Raw genomic sequence first — 20,018 nt, forward strand, 5'->3', positions numbered from 1 at the left:
TTTGACTGCTTAACCGACTGCTTAAGGACTGCTTACCAAAGGCCTTCAGTTTGGTAAGGGTATCACACACACACACACATACAAATGATCGTTGATATTTGATATTTGATATTTGATATGTGTGGCATGATTAATTTTTTTAGGGATATTATTTGGATCTGCAAAGACCGAATTAATACACAAATCCCAATTGTTTTATTCAAACATCACATAAGCAACTTTGGCGCAAGTCGATTTTTGCACTCTCAACCCAGGTGATGTAAATGAGTACCTGGTAGGTATTAATTCCTTGAAAAGCTGGAGCGCTGTATAAACGCAGCTAGGCTAAAGGGTGGGTAATAATAAATGAGCCTCGGAATAGAATTATCTAGATAGACGGCGCTATAGAAATGCCTATTATTATTATTATTATTATTAAAATGACCTAGTTGAGAAAAAAATTAATCACACTGGGAACACTTATCTCCTGTGTGTGTTCTAAGGTGGCTAGTAACATCACCTTTATAAGAAAATATCTGATATAATCAGGAATGTTTTAGGGTTTCTTTCTAGTACATGAGTGTGTCCTAATATGACGATTAAGATTACCTTATTGAGAAACTTTCTCATCACAATGGTAATATTGATGAGGCTATTCTCCATTGTGTGTTCTAAAATGTTTAATAAGGCGACTTCTTTGAGAAAATCCCTTATCACAATGGGAACATTGATAAGGCTTTTCTCCACTGTGTGTCCTCAAATGGCTTATAAGGTGACTTCTTTGAGAAAAATCCTTATCACACTGGGAACACTTCAAGGGTTTCTCTCCTGTATGTGTTCTAATGTGGCTAGTGAGATGATTCTTTTGAATAAATCCTTTATCGCAATAGGTACATCGATAAGGCTTTTCTCCAGTATGGGTACATAGATGCTTTCCTAGATTACTTTGGCGAGAAAAACACTTATCACAATGGAAACATCGATAAGGCTTTTCTCCTGTATGCGTCCTTACATGATAGGTAAGATATCTTTGTTGAGAAAAACACTTACCACAATGGGAACATTGATAAGGCTTTTCTTCACTGTGTGAACTGAAATGGCTTATAAGGGCACTACTTCGAGAAAAACCCTTATCACATTTGGAACACTGATAAGGCGTTTCTCCTGTGTGGGTCCTTACATGACAGGTAAGATTACTTTGTTGAGAAAAAGCCTTATCACAATGGGAACACTTAAAAGGTTTCTCTCCTGTATGTGTTCTAAAGTGGCTAGTTAGATCATTTTTTTGAGAAAATCCTTTATCACAGTAGGTACACTGATAAGGCTTTTCTCCTGTATGCATCCTTTCATGAGATGTAAGATTACTTTGTTGAGAAAATCCCTTATCACAATAAGAACATTGATAAGGCTTTTCTCCACTGTGTGTTCTTAAATGGCCAATAAGGTGACTTCTTTTAGAAAAACCTTTATCACACTGGGAACATTGATAGGGCTTTTCTCTACTGTGTGTTCTTAAATGGCTTATAAGGGTACTACTTCGAGAAAAACCCTTATCACATTGGGAACACTGATAAGGCTTTTCTCCTGTGTGGGTCCTTACATGACAGGTAAGATTATTTTGATGAGAAAAACCCTTATCACAATGGGAACACTTAAAAGGTTTCTCTCCTGTATGTGTTCTAAAGTGGCTAGTAAGATCATTCTTTTGAGAAAATTCTTTATCACATTGGGAACATCGATGAGGCTTTTCTCCACTGTGTGTTCTTAAATGGCGAATAAGGCGACTTCTTTTAGAAAAACCTTTATCACACTGGGAACACTTGACAGCTTTCTCTCTGGCATGTGTATTAAGGTGGCTAGTAAGATTATTCTTTCGAGAAAATCCTTTATCACATTGGGAACATCGATGAGGCTTTTCTCCACTGTGTGTTCTTAAATGGCTTATAAGGGAACTACTTAGAGAAAATCCTTTATCGCAATGGGGACACTGATAAGGCTTTTCTCCTGTATGCATCCTTACATGAGATGTAAGATTACTTTGTTGAGAAAATGCCTTATCACAATAAGAACATCGATGAGGCTTTTCTCCACTGTGTGTTCTTAAATGGCTAGTAAGGGTGCTTTTTTGAGAAAAATCCTTATCACAATGGGAACATCGATGAGGCTTTTCACCACTGTGTGTTCTTAAATGTCTAATAAGGGTACTTCTTTGTGAAAAACCTGTATCACAATGGGAACATTTGAAAGGTTTCTCTCCTGTATGTGTTCTAAGGTGACGAGTCAGATGACCCTTTGTAAAAAAAATCTTATAACAATGGGAACACTTAAAAGATTTCTCTCCGGTTTGTGTTCTAAGGTGGCTAGTGAGCTCATACTCGCCCTGGTGTGTTTTCTGATGTAGTATAAGAGTGATCTCATCAGTAAATGTCTTACTGCAATGTAAACACTGATGGGACTTCTCTCCACTGCATGCTGTTGTATGTTGGTGTATCTTGTCCTGTCCATTGTCCAACTCTCTATCTGAGGAGGAAAATATACAGTATTCCTATTATCCAACTATTTACTTTATCAACGAAGCATCATGAAGAGGATATTTGTATGAAAGGCCAAGTCAATCTGCTTAACGCTCAGCTTTATAAGCAAATACACACTGTCTTATTCATTCACAAAATCTTACATCTATTCAAAAGGTTATTCATGCTGTTGTATTAATATCTAATTTAGGATTGATGGTCATTGACCATGTTCCCTTTTTGTTAGCATAATTGTGTATGAGAGAAAGAAAAAATCATGTTCATACTTCAAAAAGTATCATAAAATGGATTTTTAAAAAACCTAATTTATATGTCAATAACAGTCATAACTGTAGGATAGAAAGGTGATCATTAAACATTGTAGCACAGGCAAATGTAGTAAGATCTAGGACACAAATATTTTTAGATATCAATTGAATTCTGTGATGAGGAGTGTGCCACAAGGACCTTTGATGGGACCTTTACTCTTCACTTCAATATACAATGACATGAAATTCTTTAATTCTACTTTGGGTTCTTAAAGATGAAGTTGAGTTCTGGTCATGCGATTACATTGTAAAAGAAACGGTGTGGAATCGATCAGAAAAGGTTGATCATCTAGCATATAAGTATTTGTGTGTATCGCAAGGTTCTGGAATCATCAAAATGATAAGAAATTTGGCCAAGTCTTGGTAAAGTTACAAACACTGTACACAGAAAGATGTATATGGGAATACAGGAACACGTGGTGTAAAAACCCTACCCACGATTTTTACGATTTTACATGACATATTCAGAATATGAAGGCATTTGAAGAGCCGTGCTTTTCAGGGAACAGGTTTGATCTGATGTTCTTCCACACTTGCATAATAACAATGATAACGCTCATAAATTATTTTTCACCTCTTCCCAGAACTCAACCTTCTCTTTAAATGTGCGTTGCACGCAATTTAGCCCCTTCAAAACACGCATAAGTTATGCTTATATTTTCACAAGTTCTCAAATCTGCGCTTGCCGATCTCAGCACAAATATGTGTAAAATAATGTACCGGTAACGCAAATGTTTCTTCTTTTACAGTATTTATTAAATGCTAAGCACATTTCAGGCGAATTCATGGTCTCGTAATCCCGCTTTTTAATAGCGTTATGTAGATTTGTGGTCGTGATCTGGTCTGACAAATTTTCTCAAGATAACAAAAATTTGGTCTCAAGATCAAACATTGTTTGTTATACCTGCTCTAACAAAAGAAGAAAGTGACCGGTAATCAATGGATCTAAAGTAATACCTTAACAAAAAAATAAATGACTTTACAGCTTCAAAGACATGGCACTGTTTAATCATGGACCTATTACAGATGGACATTCATCGTTTTCTTAACGAATTCATTGTGATTGTCTCTGTCAATGTCGTCTTAATAACATTCCGTACATGTTTCTTCCCTTTGGTCTCATGATGGTCACCGGCAAAAAGCCGGGACAGAATCAAGATAGTGATTTTACACATGTTAATCTACATGCGCAGAAGATAATTACTCGCCTAAATCATGGAAAATAAATGTGCACAGTTCTGGCTTATAATCGGAAATTGTTGTTCCCTGTACTGTACATGTATTATTTTTTTTGAAAAACATGTTGATATTACCAGATAGAGGTTATTTGGGGATTTTTTGGTTGTGATTTAAAATCCTGTTTCCCCCTATTTCCTCATAATATTCCAGAGTTACAACGCACAGGGCTGATACAGATCATGGCCTTCTAATTGTTTTATAAGGTCATAGGTGTGTGCAAAAGTTTGTAAATCAGTAATAATACATTTCATATCACCAAAATCGTCTGCTTTTCAACTTTGCTGCTCCCCATTGGGGATGCTTTTATTTAAGACACACTCTTACAGAGCACACCATCCAAACAAAACCCAAGAGAGGGAAACTGCTCCTTTGTCAATGACCAAAAATGCTTATGCAGTCGTTATTGTTAAAACAGCTGAATGTTCTCATTAAGATGCACATAATCAGAAGGCGGCGACTATGATTGGATCAAAGAAAGAATCACGTTGAATGTCCATCCGTAATAGGTCTATGGTTTAATACATTAAAGATACAGTGATCTAAGAGAAAGTAAGAAAAAGTGGATGGCAAGATGATGCAAGATGGATGGCAAGTTAAGGCTCATCAGAAAAACCCTTTTGGGAGCATCAACATACATTCTCTAGAGTGTGCTTTTGTTTATATTCTTGTCGGAGGAAATACATGTAACAACACACACAAAATTCTCCACTTGCCGCCTTTAAGAACTAGATGGATCTTTGACTGCGTGCAGTCGAAAAGGATGCCTCCGCCATAGAGCAATTTTACAATTTTGTATTATTTGTTTGCATGTTCTAAGATGGTTACGAGGGTGCTGTGACTGAGGTGGTTTCATGAGAAGAGAAGTTAAAGATTTTCTACAGTGTATGGCTAGATGGATTGGATAAACATATTGGTTTGTATTCCTCATCATAACAGGAACATGAGGCTTTTCTTATTACCGTAGTGTAATTTTCCCTTAGAAGCCTTGAAAGGCAAGATTTTTAAGAACCATTTTCCCAAATAGAATATAATTAAGTTACTTCTTGTTTTCATATTGCTAATAAGGCTTCTTCTCTTATCTTTTAGTACAATGGGTAGTGTAATCTGTTTTTTCCCATATGTGAGTTCTTTGAAGCTGTGTCGGACACAATGTTCAATTCCAGTATGCCACAAATGAATTACCAGAATAGTTTATCTCTTACAAATCAATGAATTGTATGAGAAAATCATTCATTATTCACATTTTCATCTGGATTTCCTACAATATGTGTTGTTATTATAGGGAAGGTAAAATCAATTTGTTGAGAAAATTCCTTATCACAATGGGGACATTGATGAGGCTTTAGCCCACTGGCACTGCGTGTTCTAAAATGTCTAATAAGGGTAATTTTTGGAGAAGAACACTTATCACACTAGGAACAGTGAAAAGGCTTTTAATTATAATAATAATATTTAGTTTTTATATTGCGCTTAATACATCTCGGATGTCTCTAAGCGCTTTACAGATATACTATTACCCCTATTAGCAGCTCTGAGAATATTCATTACATCGCCATTGTGTTTGCGCACAGCCTGTTCTATAATGTATTATTATTATTACTTATACAAGAAAATCCCTTATTACATTTGTGATAATTATATGGCATTTTTCTTGTTTGATATTAGGCTAGTAGCAAAATCATATACTGTATTTACAATAAAATCCATCAAAGTAAACATTTAAATGGCTTTTCTTCGGTATGTATTCTCAGAAACTCTTGAATCTTAATGTTATAGGGTTTGTGTGTGTTCTTTATGCCTTGTAGGCTCACTTTTATAAGAAAATTCCTTATTACATTAGGAACACAATTAACAGGTTTCTGTCCTGTATGTGTTCTAAGCTGGCTAGTAACATCCTTTTTATAAGAAATTTCTTATTACAATCTTGACATTATAAGGTTTTTCTCCAATGTGTGTCCTAACACGACAGGTAAGATGAGCTCATTGAGAAAAACCTGTATCACACAGGGAATAATTAGGGGGTTTCTTTCCTGTAGGTGTTCTTAGGTGGTACACGAGTAAGCTCATTCTTTTGAAAATAAATCCCATATGAAACACTTGTTTTTTGTATTGTATGTGTTCTAAGGTGGCTAGTAAATCCCCTTTATAAGAAAATGTCTCAATACAATCAGAACATATTTAAGGTTTTTTTTTAGTACATGAATGTGACCTAATATGACGATTAAGACCACCTTGTAGAGAAAAACTCTTATCACAATGGGAACAGCGATAAGGCTTTTCTCCACTATGTGTTCTTAAATGTCTAATAAGGGTACTTTTATGAGAAAAACCTGTATTACAATGGGAACACTTAAAGGGTATCTCTCCTGTATGTGTTCTAAGGTGACAAGTAAAACGATTCTTTTGGGAAAATAGCTTATAACAATGGGAACATTTATAAGGCTTTTCTCTACTGTGTGTTTTTATATGTCTAATAAGGATACTTCTCTGAGAAAAACCTTTATCACACTGCGAACACTTAAAGGGTTTCTCTCCTGTATGTGTTCTCAGGTGACAAGTAAGATGATTCTTTTGAGAAAAAAACTCATAACAATAGGAACATTTATAAGGGATTTTACCACTGTGTGTTCTTAAATGTCTTATAAGGGTAATTCTTTGAGCAAAACCCTTTTCACACTTGGAACATCGATAGGGCTTTTCACCACTGTGTGTTCTTAAATGTCTAATAAGGGTACATCTTTGAGAAAATTCCTTATCACAATGGGAACATCGATAAGGCTTTTCTCCACTGTGTGTTCTTAAATGGCTAATAAGGGTACTTCTTCGTGAAAATTCCTTATCACAATGGGAACAGTGCAAAGTTTTCACTCCAGTTTGTGTTCTAAGGTGGCTACTAAGCCCATACTCGCACTGGTGTGTTTTCTGATGTTGTACAAGAGTTATCTCATCAGTAAATGTCTTACTGCAATGTAAACACAGATGGGACTTCTCTCCACTGCATGCTGTTGTATGTTGGTGTATCTTGTCCTGTCCATTGTCCAACTCTCTATCATCTGGGGAGGAAAATATACAGCGTTCCTATTATCCAACTATTTACATTATCAACAAAGCATCATGAAGAGAGTATTTATATAAAAGGCCCCCCCCCCCCTCCCTCCCGGTCGTATTAAGACCTCAAATAGCCCAGCCAAGAATGAAGAAGAATCTAGGTGTTTTTTTAAGGACTTAAGACCAAGTGACACATGTACATGTATGTATATGGCTTAATCAACATTTGTTGGATCAACCCAAACTTGGTGCAAGGATATTTAAGAACACTAAAAGACCATTTTGCTCATAAACCCCGGCCTAAGCAGGAAAAAAAGGAATAGGGTATCACACGATAGAGTTACTTTTTATTATGGAACAGATTTCAAGATCACATTGGTTATGACTTTTTAATTAGGGGTTATTTACTCAAGTTGTGTATATACATGTACTTTTTTTAGAGCACTGTATAAGAAATGGCAGCTCTATCATACAAATTACAAAGTAATTGATGTCCTTGCATTACATCAATGTGATGTCATCACAAATAAACTTGTCTGACATTCCTTTTCATCAATTTAAAACTGTTGTATTGTCTATACTATTTTTTTAAAACTTCATTGATATGCTAGTGATTGTTCTGCTGTCAGCACTGTTTTTTTTTAAAAATCATTAACAGGGAATTCCACCCTCATATTAAGTTGGTTTTATGGAAACAGAAAAATGACAGGAACAGGTCAGTGAAAGCTTGAGCAAAAAACGATTGAAAACAAGAAAGTTATGAATTTTTGTAGGTGCAATCAGTCATACACAAATTGGCAACTGTGTGACGTATCTTGCAAGCTCTGCTCCCATTAACCCTGAACAGAAAAATTATCAATCATACTTTCACACTAAATGTAATTATTAAAGATATGTTTTTATAAAACCATTGTATGAAACAAATATATTCTGTCATCTTTAACTAAGAAATAGAAGTTTATGACATTTTCTGTACAGGGAGCAAAGAGAACATACTTTCCTTTTTTTTTCATCAGATTTTTTTTTTTAGGGGGGGATTATATTAAACTTAATTAATATCAGGATGGACTTCCCCTTAAGGGATTTGATTTGCCTCAAAGATGAAAGAATGTTGATCATACCTTTAGGAATTGATTGCTTAGTTTCTCCTGCTCCTTCACCTTGAGTTGTAATAGGTTTAAATATCTCTTCCTTGTCTTCCTGCTTTATGGTGGAATTGATCATTTCTATAAGAAAAGGAAATCAAGAAAAAATGTTCAACATCTTTCTTTTAATAGTTGCGCATTTCCTACTTATTTGAGGATTTTGAACTATTCTTCATCACTTTGTCTATTGTTCAGACCATGTCAATTCTTGTGGTGCAACTTGATGTTCAAGATATTAAAGGAGAACTAAACTCAGCCATTTTAGTGTCATTATCCTGTACAGTCATATTGAAACATGTTTGATACAAAAACTCGCTCATTCGAGCCTTCAGAGGTGGTTTTATTAACTATATTTAATATGACAAGCATCGTCTGCTCGTGTACTACATAGGAAAATGCTATTTTCACGGCCCAAGTCTGTTCCTCTGCCGAGTTGTGACGTGTCAGCGGGTAACTGCATTAGGAATCGCATACGCATGTGTGAATTTATTACAGAGAAAATAGTGTATAGCATTTGGTGTAAAAATGCCTCCTGGAAAAGTACTTGAGAAGTACTTTCAGTCAATTTCTAAGAAGGAAAACCAACCAGAGTTGTTAAGGCAATGGGCTGCAGCAATTAAAGTTTAAAAATTCTTTATAAAACGGCTACAAAGACAGCCGTCATGATGTGATCTATAATATATACAAGTAGATGCGCGTACGTACGTATACGATTGTTGTACATTGATTGCTCCAGTGGGTGCTCGATTTGAAGAAAGGAAAATTTGTGATTTTAGTTTTGTCTATTTTTAATATATCGTTATTCATAGGGGTCCCTATTCATAATACAAGAAGAGGGTCTCGATATCCACCCTCTTCTCGTATTATGAATAGCGGTGAGTAGTGACCCCGAAAATAAATTATGAATAGTGCCCCTTCTTCATGTTTATGAATAGCAACCCCGATTTCGTATTATGAATAGCGGTTCTTATGAGTAATGACCCTCAATGTGATTTATGAATGGCGACTCTCTTCTCACATTATGAATAACGGTCCTTATGAATAACGGTCTTTATGCCTTTATGAATAACGGTCCTTATGCCTTTATGAGAAGTGTTGGCTTAGTCAGTAGAGCGTCTGCCTCACGTCCGCCTCACAACCGGGACGTCATGGGTTCGAACCCCGGCCACGTCATACCAAAAGACGTTAAGAAAAGATGGGAGTTGCTGCTCCCTTGTTTGGCGTTCAACAATAAGGGATAGAGGAACGTCAATCTATCGCTGCTCAGTGGCTGCCGGGCTCACGATCAATTAGGCAAAAAGAATTTCCGTTTTGGTTTAAATTGGAGTGGACTTGAAAAAGATTATTATTAAAGTTACATGTTATAAATAGCGGTCCTTATGACTAGCAAGGTTACCCAATGATACCACAGTAGTTAATACAGGTCTACATTGTATCTGAACTAATTACCTCCTTGTCGGTCCACAAGGGGTGTTAACAAATTAATTTTGTTTAATGTTCATTCCAACCCAAAACCATTCAATAATATGAGGTACAACATTTGCTTGAAATGCTTCAAAATAAGAATTGCACAAGAGCCCAGCCCCATTAGACTTCTCTTGATAACTTTATACATGTACCTCGTTCAGTCGATAGGTCTTGTCCTTCTGCACTTGAGAGGGATTCAAACATGTCTGTGTCAACTTCTTGTTTGATGGTGAATACCAGACCTGTTATGAACAAAGTAAAGATATTTTCATATTATCTGAGAAGTAAAATTTGATCTGGTTACTCATCATTGGGTACAAAGAGAAGAATGAATTTTATAATCAAATAAAATATGGTATGCCAATAACTCACAAGAATGAATGTCATTGTAATGAAACAGAGGGAAAAGAACATTAAAGGACATCTATAGATGTACAGTACATGCAATTAGATCTATATGGATATTTTCAGTTTTTTTTTTTATTGGACTTTGCCACCAGGAGCCAGGAGTGTGCCCCAAGGATGCATCCTCCCTACTCACAACAAACATTCATATTTTCTGGTTGATTTTCCTTTAAAAGGATTGTTAACCCTGATAGCAAACTACTCTAAAAGAAAGTAGGAAAATCTGAGAAGCAGATGGGTGAAAGTTTGAACGAAATTGGAAAAAAAATAAGAAAGTTATGAACTTTGGAAAGTTCTAATTACTAAACATATGGGCAATTCAAATGTTGCATTTTTAAAGTCACTATGGGGAACTGCCGGACAACTATCCTATTTGATCCAACACACAATTTGACCAAAACATCAATTTTACAAACTCTATGACTCGGGATTATCTTTTCATTTTTAGAGAACCATATCCGAACTGAAATATGAAATGGATGAATTCATACCTTGGAAGTAGAAAAGCTTATTTAGCCATAGATTACAATAACATCAATTATATATGCCATTTTAGTATCTGTCAGAGGAGTACCGTATGAGCTCCCTGAAAACTCAAAAATTTAAAGCTTGGAAAATCGAAAGTTGATGACCTACAAACTTGACTCGATGATATCACCATTTGTGGAGTACGCATATTCACAATGACTTTGCATTAATTAAGCACGGCTCATCGCCTCAGATAGGTGAACCGGTCGGGTCCACATGAGTTATGTCGTATCTGTAACTCTAGCAAATTTGACCCCTGTTGACCCATAATTTGGAGGGGTCGGAAAATGAGGTTTTAATTTGCTGTTGTGCAATAATGAAAGAGTAGAGACTTTTTATTCTTTTATATTTGTATTCTACATTCATATAGTTTTCCATTTATATCAAGATGTATTTTCATGAGATAGAGTCTTTCAAGAACCTATTGCATACCATCTTTAGTTACAAGCTGACCCTCATATCTCAATCCTTCTGAACCTGGAATGGAGATTAGACACACCTCCTCCTCCTCCTTAACTTCTCCTTCCTCCTTGATGCTGATGTTTCCTGTACATGTAAAAAAAAAAATAGAATCATTAAAACTCTTGATCACTATTACTTATTATTACTAGATATAATACAATCTGAAGTGGATATATTTATTTATGAAAATGCTAATTGTGTTTTTGAATATTAATGTATTATATATGCATCTGTTTGGAGGTTGTTTAGGTGTTTGAGTTTAGAGCTACATGTACATATTAAGCTTGCTGGTGGATAATTGGCTTGTTTTTAATCAATCTTACTTATTTTTTTTCTTCATGATTTGATGAGTATAAGGTAAGAAAATGAGGATTGTTTTAACTGAAAGATGCATATAGTGGTGGGCTCTCACTGGGGAATTCGACACATTATTTGGATGTTTACCCAATAGTAAGTGTTGTCAATCACCAGGATTAGTCTTCTGTTTTATGAATTATGACCAACAGGCCTTATATGTGATCTGCTTAATTATCTCACATTTCCCACAACCAAAGACTCTCTTAAAGACTAGGGGGTATTTCTTAATGGGACTACGTTTTGCTGAATGCAAGACTGGTAGCCTACACCCATCAATACTTCCCAATACACCCACCTCTACTAATGGGATAGACTATATAATGATAATAATTTCATTAAACTGATAAAAATGATAATAAGTACAAGAAAAGAAGGAGACGAAGAAAAAGAGGAGAAGGGGGAAAAAGAGGAAAATAATGATGAATATGTAGAATGTCTTTAACATACAAAAACATACTACATGTACAGTGTACTCCAGGAAGCTTGAAGCTCTGACTTTGGAGCTTCCTGGTCAGCAAGTCTTTTCAGCAAGTCTTTCAGCAGACGAATAATACAAGACTGGAACAGTTTGCCAGAAAATATTGTGGTCTTGGCAACAACGGACAAATTCAAAAGACACATAGATAAGCATTGGTGGGAGTATCGCTTCGATCTCCCATGACTCTCTCTCCTGTGCATGCGCATACACTCAGTAATTAATCCAACAGGCTAAACCTACTATAGAAGCAGTGACCGGGAATTACAGGCCAACGCCTTCTACCCGTACTTGATGATGATGATGATGATGATGATGATGGAGTTAGCACAAAATGAAAAAAGTATGAACCGGCAGAAGAATAACAATTTCAATCATACAACATGATATAGTCATTCGCTTCTCTCCTCTGACTCTCAAGTGTTAGGTATTCCTTTTTAATTTCCTCTTAAAATGAGCAAACTAAGTTGTCTATTTCCTTTATATTTAGGAAGGTATTGTTTAATATGGCCGCATTGCATTGTATTTCCAATACTACCTAGGGCTAGGGCCTACTTTTCTCTTAATTTCTGGTAAGTTAAACTTAGATCTAGTTGAATCGGCTATTTCTTGTATTATAACTTTTTAAGTTAGTAACAAGATCGAAGTTGGATCAAATATTGAAACACTCCATACCTTCATCATGTTCATGTGATGACTGAAGAGTTCCCTCTCCTTCTCCATTATCTATAATTGAGAGAAATGGCCTACAATCACTTCCTTGCTTCATCGCCATGTTGTCTGTCTGTGTATGAAATATAGCCTACGGTTGCTGCATGCTGCACATATAATGCTGTCACATGTCAAGATCGCAGCTCGCTAGTCGCACGAAGGCGGCGTACCGACCGGATGTCCCGCGGGTCGTTACAGCTGCATTTGCTAAGGGATTTTGATAGGCGTCGCATCGAAGGGCTACTTCTACTTCTATCGTTTGCCGTCTTTTCTTAGACAATTTTTTCAACAGAAGATTCGTAATAAAACATCTATAAGTATAACTAGCTATGGCAGTAGCGAGACTCCCTCCATTGCCTACTATCAGAGAAATTATTCGGCTTTATGGACTTAGAGCTGAAAAACATCTGGCTCAAAACTTCCTTCTCGATTTGAAACTGACTGGTAAGCATTATATTTGGCGCTAGTTCAGAATCTTAACCAGGCTTCGTCCCGTAACTCCGGCGTGGAGATACCCTACTAAAACATACCAAAAAATCAACTAAATCTTCATTAATTGTTCAAATAATGGTCATGGTTTAAAATTTGTTATGTTCCTTACCTGTTTCGTGTCAATTTTCTTTTCTTTTTTAAGTATTTTCCTAAAAACAAAGACATTAAAATTATAGGGTCTACACTTTTTCACAGGTTTCACGCCAAACCGCTGCACCACCACGTACCACCGACGATGGGGTGTGGGCGCGCGCGTACGTGTGAATGAAGTAATCTCTGTTCCTTATTGATATTCGTGTGAGTAATTACCCCGAGTTATGATCATCATAATCTCTCCTCTGTAGTTGTGGAAAGCACGTCACTTAATATCTTTAAATCAAATTTGTCTAAATTTTGGTTGTCAAGAAAAGATCAATTTGATTTTGAGTCTTGCAACCCAGAACAGACAGAATTAAGCAGAAGTCCTTAGCTTTGTTTGTCCATGTTTGTTTGTCACGAAACATGTGTCTCAATATGGATTCTTCATCCTAATGTCAAAGAGACAAATATGTTTTAAACTTTAAATGCCTCCTTCCAATTCCAAGGTATATTTCCAAGGTATATTATGAATACGATCGCTAACTTCACACGTATATGCACCGCCAGTACCCCATCGTCGCGTCGAACCCCCCCCCCTCAATATTTGTATGTGTACGTTTTGGAGGAAACCCCCCCCCCCCCCTCCCCTCAATTTTTTTTTTTGTGCTATTGATCTCTGGGAGAATTGATTAATTCATAGAATATGGGATAGAGAGTTGTAGCACTCCATGGTCGCGAACGTCTCAGCATATGGCACATAAAAAGAAGAAAAGGTGACCCCCCCCCCCCCCCATTGCCCGGGGCCCCCTCCCAACTGAACGAAATATTGGTCTGCCAAATTTTCGGGGAAAAAAAAAATTGCTCTTCCCCCCCAGTGGCTGGCTGAGTCGTTGCAAAATTTTCGGCGCAATTTACTAATAAAATTTTAAAGACCCTTGAAAAAATCCAACGTATGCCCCTGACTCAACACTTGGAAAAACAACTTTAATAAAACAAAAAAAAGATGTTGCCCTTTAGGTGCTAGAACAGGATCGGTCAGATTAAAAAAAAACTTTTTAACGACCCTCCCCCCCCTCAAAATAGCAACGCCTGGTAGTAATGATAACAATAAAGCACAGTTTCTGCTCAAGGACTAAGGAGAGAACCAATGTTGAAACGCTGCCGTACCGTATAGAACCCATTTGTCCCATACACACTGTGCATGTGATTTAGATGAACATACCGTAATGACCTTCTTCTTTTTTTCGTCTTCCTTTTTTAGATAAGATTGTTCGTCAAGCTGGGAATCTCCAAGGAGCTCACGTATGTGAAGTAGGACCAGGACCTGGTGGCATTACTAGATCTATCATCAATCAAGGGGTCCAAGACCTCCTGGTCATAGAGAAAGATACAAGATTCATTCCCAGTCTAGAGGTACTGTACATACAACTTATTTCTGGGACCCGTTTCACAAATCCTTTTTTCAATGACAAATGACAAAAATCAGTGACAAATCTGCTGATATCCAATCAGAAGCAAGGATTTCAGTAGCTTATAACAAAATCTGCCATTTGTCACTGATGACAAGCTTTGTGAAACACCCCCCTGATTTTTCATCATTAAGTCCTTTTCTTGTAGATCAAAAAATCTGTCTCCTGTAAAAGTAGAAATATTTGCGATACATTAATTTTCACAGATTTCGCGATTAGATCGGCAAGCGCGTATTCTAGAACTTGCGAAAAATATAAGCATGATTTTAAATCATGCAATTGTCGAGCACCGATAGGAAAGAAAACGATGGAGTGAAGTGTGCAACCCGAATTTAAGAACGCGATTATATTTTTGGGTCGCTCATCACAAAAAATCACATGAATTCATTTTCACATGATGAGCCTAATTATGCACAGGTCGCAAGTGTCAGCATTTTCTTTCTTAGCTTATATCTCAGTTATCATATATTTCTTAGAAACATTGTTGGGCAGACATCCTGTATAATGTATCAAAGAAAAGTTTTCTTTGATTCTGATTTCTGTTTTTAACCGTGTCGTATTAAAATGAGGAGGCGCGATAGCTCAGTGGGTAGAGCAGTGGTCTCGTAAATCCGGTGACCCAGGTTCAAAACCAGGACGATGCGCTAGTGACCTTTGGTAAGGCATTAATCCTCATTACCAGGTCTCTCGGAGAGGACCTAAAGCCATCGGTCCTCTGGTTGCTTAATAACAAGCATTTATGCTTTCTTAGCAGTCAGGTAAAATAATCATCACATCACATCACAAAATATACTTGATCATTTGTTCCCATCAGATGTTAACTGAAGCTACAGAAGGTAGAGTGAGAGTGGCTTGTGATGATATTCTTCGTGTCAATCTGGCAGATGCTTTCCCTCATCACATCAAGAGAGACTGGAAGGATGGTAAGCTAAACACCAATCAGTTAGACCCTTCATTGAAGGTATAGACCTGGGGGCGTTCACAGAACCTGTCATCAGTGACAAGTGACAGTTTTTGTTATCAGAGAAATTTTTCAGAATGGTGAAAAGACAACATGTCTCAAATAATGTAATGTACAATAGTTGCCTTTTTGGGGATGCTAAAGGATGTGTCGTCTGTGTGAGCTTATTTCATTGATTTTAATCTGCCTTACAGCCATGTTTAACCTGTAATAAATTAGCCAAAACTTGTGGTGCATTCTTCCTCTTCTTCAGTTTATATCTGCCTTTCTTCAAGTTTGAAGATTCTTTACTCAGTGTGTGGTGTGTGAATGCAGAGTGTTTGCAAGGTCTAAATATATGGGAGATTGTTCATTTAGGCTTTCCAAACTTAAACATTTTCTTGAAATCAAGCTTTCAAATGTGAGCTAGTTTGACTTGACTGCCTGATTCACTGTGTTTTCTATTGGCTCGTAGATCCTCCCAATCTTCACATTGTTGGAAACCTCCCATTCAACGTCTCACTTCCTCTGATGCTACGATGGTTAGAGTCCGTTGCGGATAGGACGGGACCGTTCTCCTTCGGTAGAACCCGTATGTTACTCACCTTCCAGAAGGAGGTGGCAGAGGTAAGTCTATTCAGTTGACTCTCATTCTGTAACAGGAGGCAACATGTGGTATAAAAATTTACCACATATTAAAAAAGAAAAATATTACTTGTCATATTTTAGAATATGAAGGCATTTAAAGAGCCATTCTTTTCAGGGAGCATTTTTATCTCTGATGTTCTTCCACACTTGCATAATAACAATGATACCGCTCACATATTATTTGTCACCTCTCCCCAGAACTCAACCTTCTCTTTAAGTATTATATTTTCTTTCATACATCCATCCAAATCTTTCTGATTCAGACTGATGGAGTAGGAGTAGAACGTCTACCTTTGTTCCCCATCCTTTTCTCTATCTATCGATCTTTGATTTGTAATGTTCTTTGTATTAATGATCTACATGTATTTATATTGATTATTTACCAATCTTTATAATCATGTTGAAAATGTATGTATTATAACAATACAACCCTTTGGTTGCTACGAATAAATACATTTTTAAATCTAATGTTCTTCTTTTCTTGATTCAGAGATTAACAGCGCCCCCTGGTGATGATCAGAGGAGCAGGTTGTCTATAATGGCTCAACATCTGTGTCAAGTGAAGCAGTGCTTTGTGATTCCTGGGGCAGCGTTTGTACCCAAGCCTCAGGTGAGACTAGTCAATAATATCTAGCTATCTATGTGTGCGTTTAAGCAATTTTTTTTTTTAAAGCTAGAATCACAAATCAAAATGCCGTTAAAAACACGGTTACTGCGGAAGAGCGTTACAAAATGCATCTTTTTCAGCATTTCATGTTTGTGTTTTGAAACATGTTTATTTTGACGACCGACGAAAAATCGCTTGAAATCGCTTAAATGCAACCGTGTTTTAAACTAAACGTCTTTGAAAACCGTGTTTCTAGGGTGAAAAGTGTCGCTTGAACGTACCCTACATGTATGTCCCGTAGCTTGGAGGTCTTTGGGGCAACACTTAAACAGACCTTAAAGGTACTATGTCCCTTTTGCAGCCAGCCTCAAATTCTGTAGAACTTTGCAGGAATTATAAATATGTCATGTTTGTCCTATCTGTGAAATGTAAACGTTAGCAGTTTCCTAATATTCAAATTATGCAAGGAAACCCCTTTACTTGCTAGACTTCACTGTCAGACACTAGTGACTGACTGGCTTTTTTCTTCTTTGGTAATAACATACATAAAATGAGCTGTAAAGGGCACATGAGCATTTGTCTACATCAGTAACCCACTTCTTGTGATGGCCAAGATTAAACTGATTGAATCTTTGCGCAGCATAAAACGTATGACCATTCGGTACAATTGTCTGCAAATCAAGACTATTACTTTTGGGCTCTATAGCCCTAAAGTCGATTTGACAACTAATAGTCATTATTTTCCCACTTGAAGACATTTTCAAGCCCCACCTTTTTTAGGGAAGTTCTAAATTAGTATTATCTTTCAAATGCCTTTGGAATTTAACCTTTTCATTTTTTTGGCCTGCAAGTGGGACATAGTACCGTTAAAGCCTGTCTGTACTAGTTTGGCCTGGGGGATTAGACCTCCCTGCAAGGTCACTGGCAGGTGGTTATCTCATCAAATCAATTCTCAATTAACATAAGAAAAAGAGGATCATGGGGGACCAACAGGCACCGATTAGGCATTGTTTGCTATATAGAGGACACAAGTAGCTATAAGTAGTGCAGTGGGGATTTAAGACACTCAATCTGAATCTCACCCACTCTACTTTCGTTCCAAGAAAATTAAAATCTTTCATTCAATTTCCATAACTATTTTTCTGACTGTTATCCATATTATGTATTTGGTTTGCGTGAAGTAATATTCTTTACTGTTATATTCATATTTCATTAGGTGCCTTGGGTTTTCAAAGGGATGAACGAGATCCCATAAGAAATGTTGCTACATTGTAATATTACAAAGTAACTATGGAATCCTCCGACATAGATTGTCATACTTTAGTTTAGTGCAGTTGTTTGAGTATATTGTGGTAGAGTGTGGTCACAACTCTCAGACGATAACAAGTGTCCTCCTTCAACAGATTGATGTTGGTGTCGTTCATCTCACGCCATTACGAGATCCAGAGATAGATGCACCTTTCAAACTGGTCGAGAAGCTTGTGAGGAGCGTCTTCCACTTCAGAAAGAAATACTGCAAACGAGGAGTAGAGTAAGTCATTATTCTCATAGGAGTAGAGTACTAAAGGTAATACAAAGTTTTAGTATGGGGTCATGAATTTGGTTCCAATGAAACATATCAGAAGCATATGCGATTCTACAATATTCAGTGATTGTTGTCGTGGTTGAAATCGAGTCTAAAGTTATGAAATCGTAAATAATAAACTTTCATGTTGTATAGCACCCTCTTGAAGTCAAGATATTAATTATGTGGGGGCTCCTTTTTCTCATAGGATAGATCACAGTGGATCTGAATTCCTGCAAGTCATTTTCAGAAAACAATTTTTTGATTTGAATCGAACTATTATATTTAATTGATCAGTACAGCATTATGTATTATACAACTCACTCCTAGATCGTTATCAAATGATTGGTTAAACTTGATCACATGTGACTCATTTACTCAGACTATTCAACGTTTTTTTATGGAAAAGTATGCAATAGTTTCCAGGACTATGCAACAAATTTTTAAGTACACAATGGGCAGTAGTGCGCTTGCAGTGTGTAGTCTTTATATGCACAGCACTGCATTTTGAAGTGTCTCAGTAATTGCACTTATCTTTGTGTGAGCACTAAAGTATAAAGCCTGTTCTTCTTAGGAATTATCGATCTGTGATAATCACACGAAACAATCTTAAAACTATTCTTTTTACATCAAATTTCAAGGAACCTGAAGTTTTGTTGTATAAAACAAAAGAAGAATGTTTTAGGCTGTTTATGCATCTATCATACTCATGCTGTATACTGCATACAGCCTCCACTCGAGTGCGGATAGATTAATTGTGTAATAAACTCATTCGCATGCCTCATTTGTATAATAGATGATAATGATATGCTTTATACTTCATTGTTCTATTTCTACAGGACTCTGTTTCCAGTTGAGAGACAAGATTTGACCCAGGAAGTGTTTGATACCTCTGGAGTTGACCCAACTCAACGACCTGTCTGGTTGACCATGGAGGAGTTTAATGCACTTTGCATGTCATACAAAAACATTATCCAACGAATCCCAGCCATGTTTCACTACAACTACAGATGACAAGGGAGCTAATAACAACATGTGCTTCAGACATTGTCAGAGGTTTCACTGCCTGTGCGGTTAGAAGTGTCGTAATCGAGTTGTTTTAAGCACTTGACTTGAAATTCAAAGGTCTCGGTTCGATCCCCGATACCGTACTAATGTCCTTTGGCAAGGCATTCATCTTAATTTGCCACACTCGACCCAGGTGAGGTAAATGAGTACCTGGAAGGAATCAAATTCCTTGAAATGCTGGAGCACTGTAATGGCAGCTAGGCTAAAGCCGGGGTAATAATAAATGCGCCTCAGAATAGAATTCTAGATAGACGGCGCTATTGAAATGCCTATTATTATTATTATTGTTAGATTCCATGTACTGAGTGCACCATCTCCACTATCTTAAGAGTATATAATAATCATTGGGTTTTATTTATCCATGGCAGCCGCATTAATAGTAATACTACTCTTCTAGTGGGCCCTGCAGTTATTACTATCCCAGCATCGCCAGGTACTTATTTCACACCTAGATGGTGAGGGATAATTGTTGTCAAAGCATCTTGTCTAAGGAT

The 20,018-nt window shown here is 36.8% G+C and overlaps 2 protein-coding genes across 4 annotated transcripts; one reads left to right on the top strand and one right to left on the bottom strand.

Annotated features, from left to right (window-relative positions):
• Nucleotides 1-385: 385 nt before the first annotated feature.
• Nucleotides 386-12,757, bottom strand: LOC100891000 (zinc finger protein 845). 3 transcript variants are annotated; one of them, XM_011667463.2, is made up of 6 exons: nucleotides 12,623-12,757; nucleotides 11,086-11,199; nucleotides 9,873-9,962; nucleotides 8,230-8,334; nucleotides 7,024-7,113; nucleotides 386-2,499 (listed from the first exon to the last, which is right to left on the bottom strand). In XM_011667463.2, the coding sequence occupies exons 1-6, from the start codon at nucleotides 12,720-12,722 to the stop codon at nucleotides 632-634; spliced, it is 2,367 nt and encodes a 788-aa protein (XP_011665765.2). In that variant the 5' UTR covers nucleotides 12,723-12,757; the 3' UTR covers nucleotides 386-631. The 3 variants fall into 3 exon arrangements, with proteins under 3 accessions (XP_011665765.2, XP_030850523.1, XP_011665766.2); XM_011667464.2 differs by lacking the exon at nucleotides 386-2,499 and having other exon boundaries at nucleotides 5,751-7,113; XM_030994663.1 differs by lacking the exons at nucleotides 9,873-9,962; nucleotides 11,086-11,199; nucleotides 12,623-12,757 and having other exon boundaries at nucleotides 386-2,495; nucleotides 8,230-8,332.
• A 32-nt stretch (nucleotides 12,758-12,789) lies between these two features.
• LOC586409 (dimethyladenosine transferase 1, mitochondrial) lies at nucleotides 12,790-19,647 on the top strand. Its single transcript, XM_030994664.1, has 7 exons — nucleotides 12,790-13,102; nucleotides 14,490-14,641; nucleotides 15,512-15,620; nucleotides 16,113-16,264; nucleotides 16,776-16,895; nucleotides 18,296-18,423; nucleotides 19,296-19,647. The coding sequence occupies exons 1-7, from the start codon at nucleotides 12,988-12,990 to the stop codon at nucleotides 19,468-19,470; spliced, it is 951 nt and encodes a 316-aa protein (XP_030850524.1). The 5' UTR covers nucleotides 12,790-12,987; the 3' UTR covers nucleotides 19,471-19,647.
• The last annotated feature ends 371 nt before the right edge of the window (nucleotides 19,648-20,018 follow it).

This window comes from Strongylocentrotus purpuratus, unplaced genomic scaffold (genome assembly GCF_000002235.5).
Source record: "Strongylocentrotus purpuratus isolate Spur 01 unplaced genomic scaffold, Spur_5.0 spur5_scaffold_21, whole genome shotgun sequence".
Classification (NCBI taxonomy): Eukaryota; Metazoa; Echinodermata; class Echinoidea; order Camarodonta; family Strongylocentrotidae; genus Strongylocentrotus; species Strongylocentrotus purpuratus.

Bases quoted from the DNA above. Each gene is read 5' to 3' on its own strand.
- LOC100891000 (XM_011667463.2), bottom strand. From the start codon at position 12,722: ATGGCGATGAAGCAAGGAAGTGATTGTAGGCCATTTCTCTCAATTATA. The intron at 9,963-11,085 runs GTATGCAATAGG...TGTTCATAACAG, and splicing joins TCAGCTTGTAACTAAAGATG to GTCTGGTATTCACCATCAAA. The intron at 7,114-8,229 runs GTATGATCAACA...TTTCCTCCCCAG, and splicing joins TAAGCAATCAATTCCTAAAG to ATGATAGAGAGTTGGACAAT.
- LOC586409 (XM_030994664.1), top strand. From the start codon at position 12,988: ATGGCAGTAGCGAGACTCCCTCCATTGCCTACTATCAGAGAAATTATT. The intron at 14,642-15,511 runs GTACTGTACATA...TGTTCCCATCAG, and splicing joins GATTCATTCCCAGTCTAGAG to ATGTTAACTGAAGCTACAGA. The intron at 16,896-18,295 runs GTGAGACTAGTC...CTCCTTCAACAG, and splicing joins CGTTTGTACCCAAGCCTCAG to ATTGATGTTGGTGTCGTTCA.